We start from the raw sequence: 13,538 nt of genomic DNA on the forward strand, positions 1-13,538 counted from the left end.
CTTGTTAGATATTTTTAAAATGAACATAATACTACTTTAGAGACTCCCAAAGCTAAGAGGGCTGTATAACCCTGACCCTGCTTTAGGGTTGTGGACTCCGGAATTCTTTTAAGTACTGCCACCTATGTGCCTGCTAAGTTGCTTCCATGGGATTCTCCAGGCAAGAATACTGGAGTGAATTGCCATTTCCTTCTCCAGGGGATATTCCCTGACCCAGGGATCCAACCCTGCATCTCTTGCAGCTCTTGCACTACAGGCAGATTCTGAGCCACTGGGGAAGCCCTACTGCCACCTATGTTTCACTGGAATTGTTTAAGTACTATGGTAGGGGCATCTGTAATTTTTCAAACCAAGACACTTGTAAGAATTAAAGGGGAACTACGTCCCTGAGACCCCAGACCAATAGGCATAACCTGGACTGTCCTGACATAAATGGGATGGATGGTTCCCCTAACATGAGGAAGAGGCAAGCTTCTGCTCAGTTTTTAATATTCTATCTCTAATTTATTTGTTCCAGATGGAAGGCGAAGATAACAATGAAGGTAGCCTAGATAAAAAAAACGAAAAAACTCAAAACTTTTAGATTCTTTCTGAATATAAACCTTAAGTGGCACCCCAGTTATTTCAGTAACTAGGTTTTCTTCATAATTGAGAAGCACAAATGACTATTTACATGGTCATAATGGGGCCATGATATATTAAATGTCTATTCAAATGTGTAGCCTAAAGGCTTTTTACTTACTTTAAAGGCTTTTACTTACTTTTACTTTACTTACTAAAGGCTTTTACTTAGTTTACGTACTTTTAATATTGACCACATACTTAAAACAGATTATTCAAGAGTCAAGTAGAAACATAAGATCCAAAACAAACTTTATTCATATAGAACAATAAGGGTATTAATAACTCAAATATTGAATGATTAAGTTTGGGGTCAACTAGAAGTCACCAAGACTATTTTAATGGGAGCAGTATAAAATTACATTTGGTATTTTTCTCAGTTCTCTGGCATTCTTCAAGCTTGCAAAGATTCAGTACACTTTAATAATAGCTTGCTGAACAGCAATAAAATGAGCTGATGTCCTTAGAAGTCAGTCTCTCACAAAAAAGACGTTATATCCAAGCTCTATCAAAGCCCCAGCCAGTAAGGCCCATAAAGGAATGAAGACATAGGACAGATTCATGGTAGTAAACTGTTCCAGTTTAGCACAGAGTGCAAGACAGAAGGCTAATTTAAGTAACATTGCAATGAGGTACCAGGCTTTTTTTTTAATATTGTGTGATCCATGTCGAGGGTCAAAGCCAGACTTACATCGCCCAGCCATTTTCACAATCAGCATGACAAGAAGGATAGTATCAAATATCCAGACTGGAATAAATATGAGGAACCAGTTCCAAGGTGCCTTCTCATCCAGTTTCAACACCAACATGATCAAGAAGAGTAATGTGAAAAGCCAGGTGAGTAGTACTCTCTGAGCCAAGGACATTCTCATTTAAACAATTTAAAGAAGCTGTTGCAGGGTCGAAAAAAGGAAAATATACCCTAAGAGAAGGGAAAAAAAAAAAAAGTCAAGATCTTAAATTTTGGTACCAGAAAAAAAAAAAATTATTTCTATTCCTGGTTTACAAAGCTGGCTCTTTTTCTCTCATAGATTTCCTAATTTTGAAAACACTTTATCATCTCCCTTTCATAATCCATCAAATTTGTAGCCATCTTTGACAACATCACATCCATCATTCCATACAGCTGTGACAAAATACAATTTTTAGTATATCCACTGGGTATAAGTTCTATTCAAGATGTTTTAAAAACAGCCTGCTTTTCTTGTTTTTCACACAAATGCAGGCACTCAGGATCTTTTTCCTGTACCTCAGGGATGTTCTTAATTAACCTTTCAAAGAAAGGTTATATATTTGCACACCTATTAATTTTCATTATCAAGGAATACTAAGAAAAAGCATTCAAAATCAAAGAAAGGGTGGTATAAAGCCAGGAGAGGAGTTTTAGTAAGGAGGGAACAGTTAAAAAAAATTACAACATTAAGTAGAACTATGATTGTACAGAGTTCACTGGGCTAAGTAACATAGAACACATTGGTAACACTGGATTTTCGCATAGCTTAATCCATGGGTCTTACATTTTTTAATCAAATTTTCTCAAAGTTGTTATGAATACCTATTTTCTTAGTCTAAAACTTTTTAGTAATACCCATTTTTTGGTTTGTGGTATATAGCTTTTTTACTACTTGCTACTCAATAATCAAAACCACTTAAAAAACTTGTGATTATTAGATGCTAAATTGTTTAATAATTGGAGCTATTTCTTACCTTCCTATCTGTCTTACTGATCAATGTCTGTTTTGCACTAGTACTGTATCACTGTTACTAGATACATTCTAATATCTGGGAGGCCTAGTATCTACTTACTATTTTCTTCTCCAAAATATTTTCTCTTATTTGGCCCTTCCAGGTTTTCAATGCTAAAATCACTAAATTTAAAAAACTCGGAATTTTGATAGGAATCCATCAATCTGTAATACTTAAGTATAAACACATTTAATCTTCACATACAGGTTTACAGTATGTTCCATATTTATTCCAATTTTTATATCAGTCTTGTGACCATCTGGAAAAAGGGTAAACAGAATGGCAAGTCAGAAGCAAGGTTGCATGAAGTTGGGTGAGGAGCTAACAGAAGATAATGAAATGCAAACAGGTGAATAAATTCCTCTGAAACACTAGGAGAAGAGAAAATGAAAGGTAAGACTTACAATGATGATGATGAAGGATCAAGAAGAGATTTTCAGTAAAGGAGAGAAATTATAAACAAAAGGAAATAAGCCACTGGGGAATGATAGATTGAGGATGAGACAGCATAGGAGATGGCAAGAGGAAAAGATAAGCAGGTAATGGGGATGGTAACAGAAGTATGGGTGACAGGAGTAAAAATGCAGGAAGATAAGAAATAAGGAAAAAGGGAGGAAACTGGCTAGATAAATCAAATGTCCTAGCCTATCATCTTTAAGTAGTTATATTTTAGGACTAACTTTGATTGTTACATCTTTACTACTTTAAACAGTGGGTAGCTATCATGGTGCAAGAGTATATATATATCTGTTTCATTTCAGTAATGATCTGAGTCTCCGAGCTCCCTTCTTTCCTCTATACAACCCATCTGCTTGCACTCAATTTGTTTACTTAGCTTGAAGATACTTCATACTGCAGTATGAAAAACAGATGCTTTTGCTCCCAGGAAGGCATTTTCTGTGCTGGTCCTTTCCTGGCCAGAGGCTGCTATAATGGGATGTGGAACCAAATTTGGAAGAAGAGGTGGAGAGGTGTGTACTGGTTATTAACTACAAATGGGTTTCATACTGTAAATTGAATTTGCTCAATTCCAGTTTCCAATCCCTCTGGCCGTTTTTGTTAACTTTTAAAAAAGTTTATGATAATACATTTGCTTAAACATAACTTCTATCAGCCAGCCATTAAATGAGTCAAGCTTTCCGCCTCCCCCCTCAACATAGGTCTGAGTAGTAACTCAATAAGGGTAACTGCATTCAAAACAGGTGCTTTAAGATCGGAGGTCAAAAGACTGCAAAAAAACACAACCTTGTGGCTGCAAGTTTTTTTTATGTGGGATGCAACAAAGTTTTGTGTGCACTTTCACTAAAAGCACTCTATTGATATTTAAATGATGCTTGAAGGATCATGGGTGCTGGGGTACAATGATGACAAAAAACTCCGATTTATTAATAAATCTCCATTAATTTATTATATTTGTTTCCTACTACTTCTCTTCTTTCTCTTTTAAGGAGGGTGGGGAAGCTGCATACTCCAAAAAATTTTTAAGTATTTTTCATTCGTGATTATGTTTTGCACCTGAAGACAGTTAAGTATATACCGCCTATCCGCCTAACACCTGCGCTGCCCCTAAATGGAAATCTAAAGGGCCCTGCCCCCACACAGGTCCAGCATCTCGGTATCAGGTGTGGGTGGACCCGATAACTTGTCCGTGGTGCTTGCCACACTATTTGCATTTCCCTTCTCGCGACTGCCAGTACACTTCCATATGAACTCGTCCTATCCCAAAGACAGTTTTGCTTAATGAGCCCACAACAAAGAATTCCTCCAGATAATGAGTCACTTTCGAAAGGTACCTACTTCAACAACCTTGGCCAACCTGACCATCCTTCAAAGGAACAGCGTTCTGCTTACATTTACCTGATTTCGGGCCTACTTGTCTCTAGAACTTCAGGGCATTCCTAAGGGGGTTCCTAAACTATCCTTACCCTTCAACTTCAAACGCCGACGGTCCGACAGCGGCGCCCTATCCTAACTTCCCCCATTCTGCACTGCGGGCCCAATACATTTTGGAGTTGAACGCAGTTCTTGTACGATATGATCCACAACGCAAACAGAAGCCTGGTGCCACTTCGGTGTATTTGGGGCTGGAGGGTGAGGGGATGGGCGCGGCGACGAGGGAGGCAGACACAGGGTAGGGGGCGGGGGGCCAGTGCACTTCGGGGTATGCTGGCTCGTCGGAGCCCTGGACTCACCCGGCAGTTCCGCTGTCTGGAGAGCGGAGAGGGGATCGAAGATCAGGAAATTCGCCAGTTTGGATCCTTGGCCTTTTCCACACTTCTCCCCCCATTAAATCCAGAAGCCATCACATGATAGTCAAGAAAAAGGGACCTCAATTCCTCCTCCTCAAACGACCACAGTACAGGCTCTCTCGGGTGTACCTCAGAGCCGCGCCCACATCCGGGGCAGGGTCTAACCGCCTGGGCCTCTCCTATAGGTAGAGAGAACGCCAATCGGAGAGTTCAGAAGCTCCCTCCCCTGAATTAATTGGGCCATTCAGCCGCCAGTGCAAACCAAGCGACTTTTTCGTACAATCCGGTTTGTCAAAATGACGGCTATAAAAGAAGCCACTGGGCCCGCCTCTTGACTGCTACGGGCTAGCAGGAAAGTCAGTCTAAGCAAAGCCGGGAGCGTCCGTGGTCCCATTGGGCCTATAGATGCCAATTAGACTTTGCAGCGCTCAGCCCCGCCCCCGCGGGGCGCCCCGCCCCTCCTCTGGCTCTACCAGTCAGAGCCCGGAGACTGCAGGCTCCGGCGCTAAATCCTGCGGGAGAGGGGGTGGGGCGGCGGATCTGGAGGCGGCGCGCCCGCGGGCAGCTTCGTTGTGACTCCTCAGGCTCCCGCGACGGCGGTGGCGCTCGCCTCGGTGTCTCCCGCGCGCACCCTAGCCGCCTCTAGCGGCGCGGCGCCGCGCCCTTTCCTAAGGTAAGAGCCGGCATCACCTCCACGCTCGGGCGGGCCGTGTGGAGGTCGTTGGGTTCTGACATAAGCCGAAGATGAAGGTGGATGAGGGAGGAGAGCGGCGAGTGGGATGGAGGTGGGGGCTCCGGGGTCAACGCATCGTCCTCCCGGCCGTGACTTCGTCGGGCAGCCGCCGGCACCTGCGCTCCGGGATCCGATCATTTGGCCGGCGGCGGAGGCTCAGTTTTCCTCCTCCTGAACCCGGGTAGTTCTCGAGCTTGGATGGTGACGGCCCGAATCTCAGCGCCGCCTCTCGCCCCTCCCGCCCCTCCCGCCCCTTCTCAAGGCCCCTCTCCTTCGCTTCCTTCCCGTGGCGTTCTGTTGGGGGCGCGTCGGGTCCGAGGGCGTGTGCGGCCAGCGGGTGGCCGAGTCCCGGCCAGAGGGGAGCGGCCAGCTAGCGGCCGGAGGAGCGAGCTCGGAAGAAGGGGGCGACTCTGCGCGCTGAAAGCCGGCTGGCGGGGGTCGCTGCCCTGCCCTCACTGAGAGGGCAACAGTTTTCTGATTCCAGGACTGACTGCGGAGCGGGTGCTGAAATCCTTGGCGTGGGCCTTAAAGGGTATTTCTTGTCTGGAAACAATGCCGCGGTCCATCGGCGTGCTTCACATTTTCTTATTTTATTCTGTCTCATATTGACAGCCAGTGTTTTGGTATTGTTCCTTCAGGTCATGGCTTTCTAATGCAGTGTCTCCTTTTAGAACTTTGGAGAGTATTCTGTCGGTAATCTGATACCCTTTTAATTTTTAGTGTCGTCCCCCTCCCCCTCAAAAAAGGACCTGCTTTATAACAAACAACATGTACTGAGTAGGGAACTACAGAATCTGGGACAATTTCTTAATCTCAGTATCTGTTGACATGTACCAAGTAATTTAAAAATTCGTGTGACTGTATTAAGTGTTTTGTCATTTACACTTGCTTAGTTTGTTAATAGTATATCCTGCTTACTTTGATATTAGTCTGGTATTTGTGGTACTTTGATTTTATAATTTTTGTTTAGCTTTAGCCAACTAGACTTTTGAAAATTTGTCCCCCCCGCCCCCTTTGAGATTGTGGCTGTAGCTTTAGTATTTGCTCTTATTTCAAGAGGTTATGTATTTTTAAAAACTTTTTTTCCCCCAAACTGATAGCTTTTAAAAGCTTTAAGGGGGAAATTCTAAAAATTTGGAAATTACACACTTTAGCCTAAAGATCCATAAAAATAGCATAACAATATAAAATCCTAACTTTTTGGAGTAACCGCTGCTAAGTTTAAGGGATGGCAGTGGATAGTCCCTGTCCGGTGCGGTGACTTATCCTCTAGATTCCAGAGAAATCTTGCAGGTGTGGGGAGAATGAGTTATGTCTGAGGCCAGAACACAGGTGGTTCCAGGAGCGTTTTCTTGTTGGGAAAATAACATGCCTCCCTCACAATTTAGTTGTCTGTGTGCATTCTAGATAGTATTAAGTTCAGTTCAGTTCAGTCGCTCAGTTGTGTCCGACTTTGCGACCCCATGAATCGAAGCACGCCAGGCCTCCCTGTCCATCACCAACTCCCTGAGTTCACCCAGACTCAGGTCCATCGAGTCAGTGATACCATCCAGCCATCTCATACTCTGTCGTCCCCTTCTCCTTCTGCCCCCAATCCCTCCCAGCATCAGGGTCTTTTCCAATGAGTCACCTCTTCGCATGAGGTGGCAGTATTAAGTTAGGTGGTAATAAAGTAGAAAGTGTCTGTGTTCTAATTTTCAAAGTTTCTGGTAGGGCTTGAAAATGAGGTGAGCAAATAAAGTATACAATGGGGACACTCTTGCATGGTCAAGCTTCCAAGAATAAACTTTTTTTTGAATCCAAACTGGCACTGGCCAGTTGGCTATAAAAGTCAAGTTAAGTGACCTGACCAATTTTTAAGCCATGAACCTTTTTGGCTAGTCCATTTCATTCAAAATTGCAAGGAATTTTTTTTTTTTTTAAGTTTTTATTGGATATAGTTGATTTACAATGTTGTTAGTTTCAGGTGTACAGCAAAGTGAATCAGTTTTACATATATCCACTCTTTTTTAGACGCTTTTCCTGTGTAGGCTATTATAAGTATTGAGTAGAGTTTCCTGTGCTGTTCAGTAAATCCTTATTACCTATTTTATATGTAGTAGTGTCTATATGTCAGTCTCAATTTTCTAATTTATCCCTCCCCTTTACACCCAATAACCATAAGTTGTCTTCTACATCTGTAACTATTTCTGTTCCGTTGATAAGTTCATTTGTACCCTTTTTAAATATTCCACATATAAGTGATATCATGTGGTATTTGTTTTTCTCTGTCTGACTTCACTCAGTATGACGGTCTGTAGGTCCATCCATGTTGCTGCAAATGGAATTATTATTTCTTTATGACTTGAGTAATACCAACATTTCAAGAATTTATAATGAAAAAGGATTCCCTAGACTGAGCTGAAGAAAATTTAGGGTAGCATGTAGAAAAAAATGAGGATCAAAAAAATAGTTCATTTGCCTCTGTGTTGCCTCATTTAATTGTTATAATCCTAAAAGAGGTGGCTACAGTGATTACTGTCCTCCTATGAGTTAACGTAGTTAACACGTGTTCAAGATTTCTCAGATAAGTTTAGAGGTGGAATTCACATCTAAGCAGTCTAATTACAAAGCCTAAAAATGGCTTCATACAGATTTGGTTGAAGGCGACTGATCAGTGGAAAATAATGCTGCAGAATAAACTTAATATTTGGTAACACTTTGCGATTACTGTACAATAAGCACTGTTGACTATTGCTGGAATGTAAGGGTGGAGTCCTTCCCTGTCTTTGAGGAACATCCCTTTAGTGAGAGAGAGAGATGTGAACAAATAATGGTAATACAATACAGTGTATATTGTACTATAAGAGAGTGCCATAAAGTCTGTGGTTTCATGGAAGGAGAATTGAGTTAAAGTTCAGACCAGCATTTGAATTCCTGTTTTGCTTTGTGACCTGGAACATGATATCAAATTTCATTCATGTTTAGTTTCCTTATCTGTTAAGTGGAGAGAATAATACTTCAAAGGGGAGTATTAATATTAAGCAAAATATGTAAAGTACTGGCTTATTGGTATGTGGATGAATAAAGTCCTGAATGAAGAATAAGAAACAAATAAATTGAAGAGTTGAGATGGGTTGGAGGTTTACCAGGGTGACTGGTAACTTTATCTCTGGAGCCTTACAGGGTGACTGATAACTTTTATTAGTGGGGAGGAAGGGCATCAACACAGATAGAACACACAGAACCAGAGGCAGGGTCTCAGAACGGGAATATGGATTGTTATGGGAATGGCAAGTAATTGTGGCTCTGTATACAAAGTATTTGCAAAGGCCAAATGTAAATGATAATTGTGTAGAAATGTGGCTGGGCAATTTTAGTAGTTAGAAATTATATAGTTTATAAGAATATCTCAAGAGTGTGAATTGTTACTTTTTTATTTAATATTTATATTTACTTTTTAATACTTACTAATACTGATTTCCAAATGTGTTCAGGCAAGCAACTATTTCATTATTTCATTATGATATTTCATCCTAACCAGTAAAAGAAGACTAAGGCAGCTGTGCCTAATTCAAGGGAAGTATTTTGGGATTATTTTAAAAAGAAAAATAATCTTGAGAATTCCCTGGATGTCCAGTGGTACACTTCCAGTGCAGGAGGTGCGTGTTGTATCCCTAGTTGGGAACTAAGATTCTGTAGGATGAGGAGTGCCACCAAAGAAATTAAAGTAAAATAGTCTTAATTAAGTGATTGCCTTTCCTTAACCTGACCTACCCCGTTGCCATGTAGAGTCAATATTGCACATTACCCTTGGCATATATGTTACCATCTTTTCTGACCCAAAACTTGAGATGTGACAGTCTAACAGAATGTTTTAAATTGAGACTGTCCTTGAAAACCTGAGAAAAATTCCCATGCTTATGTCTTCTCCTCAGGACAGCACAGAACCATAAATACTCACGTTGAATTTATAAATGTGGATCACTTGATAACCAAAATCATATGACTAAGTTGAAAATACTTAGTCAAATGATGTTTGGGAAAGCTGCCTTTTTAGTCCAACTTGTTAAGTGTCATGTGGATGCGTAAATGACACAAAATAATAGAGGTGAGCTTTCAGATGAAAAAAATGGCTTCCTTAAACAGGTAATTTTAGAAGACTAGGAAAGAAAATATGTTGGACTTCATTTTGAACAGAAACTGGGGCAGGAAATGGCTGTGGCTGAACCACTACCTGATAATAATCATAACATGATTAAATTTGACATTTAATGAGAGGAAGTAAAGGAGAAAAAGTGCACTGTATGCAGCTTTCCAGTTTTAGAAGCAGTAGGGAAAGGGGCTATTAGAAGTGTATCTACAGAAATTTTGAAGACATGCAGTAGGCACATTTGTTCATGAATGAAATCACCTTGGTCAAACATTCAGCAAGAGGCCTCTTAAAGGTAGCAGAAAGCTTATGAAAGTTATGTGTCACAAGTTTTGGTGCTCTACAGATCTAGGTTCTAATTTCAATTCTGCAGTCCACCAGTTGTCTTAATTTTCGGCTCACTATGCAATCTTTTTCAGGTTTCAGTTCAGTTCAGTTGAGTTGCTCAGTCGTGTCTGACTCTTTGCAATCCTATGAATCGCAGCACGCCAGGCCTCCCTGTCCATCACCAACTCCCGGAGTTCACTCAGACTCACGTCCATCGAGTCGGTGATGCCATCCAGCCATCTCATCCTCCGTCGTCCCCTTCTCCTCCTGCCCCCAATCCCTCCCAGCATCAGGGTCTTTTCCAATGAGTCAACTCTTCACATGAGGTGGCCAAAGTATTAGAGTTTCAGCTTTAGCATCATTCCTTCCAAAGAAATCCCAGGGCTGATCTCCTTCAGAATGGACTGGTTGGATCTCCTTGCAGTCCAAGGGACTCTCAAGAGTCTTCTCCAACACCACAGTTCAAAAGCATCAATTCTTCGGTGCTCAGCTTTCTTCACAGTTTTAGTTTTATTTAATCATAAAATGCAGATACTTTGCAAAATTTTGAAAATGAGATGAACTGATACATGTGAAACACTTGATACATGGGCTGGCTTATAAGACTGGCCAAAAAAAAAAGTTGCTGCAGTTCAACCAAGTTGAAAAGGATGTACTTAAGAAAATAAAAGAACAATTCTTGGGATTTCCCTTGTGGTCCAATGGCTAGGACTCTGAAATCCCGAAGTAAGGGGCTCGAGTTCAATCTCTGGTCAGGGAAGTAGATCCCACATGCCCAAGTAAAGATCCCGCATGGTGCAATGAAGAGTTAGCACAGCCAAATAAAATAATATAAATATTAAAAATGTAAAAAAATAACAGGAAAGCCAGAAAATGACAAATAGTGAAAACTTTAAAAGGAGGCAAAGGATGTTACATAGGTAATAAGCAGAATTCAGTAAAGAATTGAATCATTACAGCCACATACAACAAAAAAGGGAAAAGGTAGGGGGAGAGCTTCACATTCCCCAATCTTTTTCTGAAGAAAGTAGGTCAGACTCATTAAACCAGATGGAGCAAATAAATAGGCTCGGCTTCCCAGGTGTCTCAGTAAGAATCCACTCACTAATGCAGAAACTGCAGGACACATGGGTTTGATCCCTGAGTTGGGAAGATCACCTGGAGGAGAAAGTGTCAACCCACTTTAGTGTTCTTGCCTAGAGAATCCCATGGATAGAGGAGCCTGGAGGGCTACAATGCATGGGATCACAAAGAATTGGACACGACTGAGCAATTGAGTGCACACACACATACACACACACACACAAGAGTCTACCTTTTGGCCTCTGAAAGTTTACATGTACCATGGTTGTCGTTTAGTCATGTCTGACTCTTTGCCACCCAGTGAACTGCAGCACACTAGGCTTCCCTGTCCTTCACCATCTCCCAGAGCTTGCTCTAGCTCATGTCCATTGAGTCGATGATGCCATCCAACCATCTCGTCCTCTGTTGTCCCCTTCTCCTCCTGCCTTCAATCTCCGATGATGCCACCCAACCATCTCGTCCTCTGTTGTCCCCTTCTCCTCCTGCCTTCAATCTCTCCCACATCAGGGTCTTTTCAAATGAGTCAGTTCTTTGCATCAGGGGGCCCAAGTATTGGAGCTTCAACATCAGTCCTTCCAGTGAATATTCAAGACTGATTTCCTTGAGCATTGACTAGTTTGATCTCCTTGCAGTCCAAGGGACCCTCAAGAGTCTTCTCCAGCACCACAGTTCAAAAGCCTCAATTCTGTGGCGCTCAGCCTTCTTTATGGTTCAACTCTCACATCCATATGTGAGTACTGGAAAAACCATAGCTTTGACTAGATGGACCTTTGTCAGCAAAGTAATGTCTCTGCTTTTTAACATGCTGTCTAAGTTGATCATAGCTTTCCTTCCAAAGAATTAGAGTCTTTTAATTTCAGATGGCGATTGCAGTCGCCATCTGCAGTGATTTTGGAGCCCAAGAAAATCACTCTGTCACTGTTTCCATTGTGTGCCTGCCTATTCGTGATGGGACTGGATGCTGTGATCTCTTTGTTTTTTGAATGTTGAGCTTTAAGCCAGCTTTTTCACTCTCCTCTTTCACCTTCATCAAGAGGCTCTTTAGTTTCTCTTCACTCTCTGCCATAAGGGTGGTGTCATCTGCATATCTGAGGTTATTGATATTTCTCCCAGCAATCTTGATTCCTGCTTGTGCTTCATCCAGCCTGGCATTTCACATGATATACACTGCGAATAAGTTAAATAAGCAGGGTGACAGTATTCAGCCTTGACGTACTCCTTTCCCGATTTGGAATCAGTCTGTTGTTCCATGTCCAGTTCTGTTGCTTCTTAACTTGCATGTAGGTTTCTTAGGAGACAGGTAAGGTGGTGTGGTATTCCCCTCTCTTTAAGAATTTTCCAATTTGTTGTCTTCCACACAGTCAAAAGCTTTAGCGTAGTCAGTGAAGCAGAAGTAAATATTCTTCTGGAATTCGCTTGCTTTTTCTGTGATGCAGTGGATGTTGGCAATGTAATCTCTGGTTCCTCGGCCTTTTCCAATTCAGCTTGAACACCTGGAAGTTTTTGGTTCGTGTACTGTTGAAGCCTAGCTTGGAGAATTCTGCGTGTTACTTTGCTAGCATGTGAAATGAATGCAATTGTGTGGTAGTCTGTACATTCTTTGGCATTGCCCTTCTTTGGGATTGGAATGAAAACTAACCTTTTCCAGTCCTGTGGCCACTGCTGAGTTTTCCAAATTTGCTGGTATATTGAGTGCAGTGCTTTAAGAGCATCATCTTTTAGGATTTGAAATAGCTTAACTGGAATCCCATCACCTCCACTATCTTTGTTTGTAGTGATGCTTCCTAAGGCCCACTTGACTTCATACTCCCAAGATGTCTGGCTGTATGTGAGTGAGTTTGCTGTCGTAAATGTGCCATATGTTGAAGAATAAACATATCATCTTTTCTCCTCTTGTATTGTCTATTCTAGTCAATGGCTTTTCTAATGTTCAGGCCGGGAATCATGGAATATCCTTACTCTGTTATTCCCCATACCTTTCATGTCCAGTCAGTCACTGCATCTGCTTATTCTCTCTACTAGTTATCTATTTTATTAATGCCCTATCCCAACACCTACTCTGAGTTAATAAAAATGCTCATTGCCACTGACTTACTTCATGTCCTCATCATTTCATTATGGTCTCTAGTCTCTTTACCTTTTTTTTTTTTTTTGACCTTGAGGCATTCAGGATCTTAGTTCCCTGACCAGAGATCAAACCTGGGCCCCCTGCAGAAGTGCAGAGTCTTAACCACTGAACCACCAAGGAAGTCCCAGGTCTCTCTGATTTTAATTTGGCCTCATATTAACCAATTCTCTACACAGCTTCCTTCCAGAATGATTTTACTGAAATACTAACATAACCATATCTAATTTCTATCTGTAATGCTTGTACATGATAGTTAATAAATACCTGATCTCTCCATGTATTGATATCTTAAACTTAAGATGAATTTAAGTGGCTAGCATACTTAAACCTGGAGTTTTCTTTATAGGAAAGATTTTACCTTTAAATTCTATTTATTTAATTGATTATTTCTTTTTATTTCTTTTATTTATTTCTTTTGAGTAAGCATCAGTTGTTTGTATCTTTCAAGGAACTTGTTAATTTAAATTGTTAAATTCAGGGGCATACATGTTCATAATATTCATTTATTATATTTTTTAT

The 13,538-nt window shown here is 41.3% G+C and overlaps 2 protein-coding genes across 5 annotated transcripts in view; one reads left to right on the plus strand and one right to left on the minus strand.

Moving 5' to 3' along the window:
* Positions 1 to 856: 856 nt before the first annotated feature.
* On the minus strand, positions 857 to 4,765 carry TMEM60 (transmembrane protein 60). Its single transcript, XM_005895260.3, has 2 exons — positions 4,560 to 4,765; positions 857 to 1,543 (listed from the first exon to the last, which is right to left on the minus strand). Exon 2 carries the CDS (start codon positions 1,491 to 1,493, stop codon positions 1,092 to 1,094), a length of 402 nt encoding a protein of 133 aa, XP_005895322.1. The 5' UTR covers positions 1,494 to 1,543; positions 4,560 to 4,765; the 3' UTR covers positions 857 to 1,091.
* Positions 4,766 to 5,101: 336 nt separating this feature from the next.
* The window catches only part of PHTF2 (putative homeodomain transcription factor 2), a 136,941-nt gene continuing 128,504 nt past the window's right edge, over positions 5,102 to 13,538 (plus strand). For 2 of the 4 annotated variants that reach the window (XM_070369685.1, XM_070369686.1), the window contains exon 1: positions 5,102 to 5,289. The gene's annotated coding sequence lies outside the window, so the exon portion shown is untranslated. The remainder of the gene's footprint in view (positions 5,290 to 13,538) is intronic. The other 2 variants (XM_070369682.1, XM_070369684.1) reach the window with 2 other exon arrangements.

The sequence above is a fragment of the Bos mutus genome, chromosome 4 (assembly GCF_027580195.1).
Source record: "Bos mutus isolate GX-2022 chromosome 4, NWIPB_WYAK_1.1, whole genome shotgun sequence".
NCBI lineage: Eukaryota > Metazoa > Chordata > Mammalia > Artiodactyla > Bovidae > Bos > Bos mutus.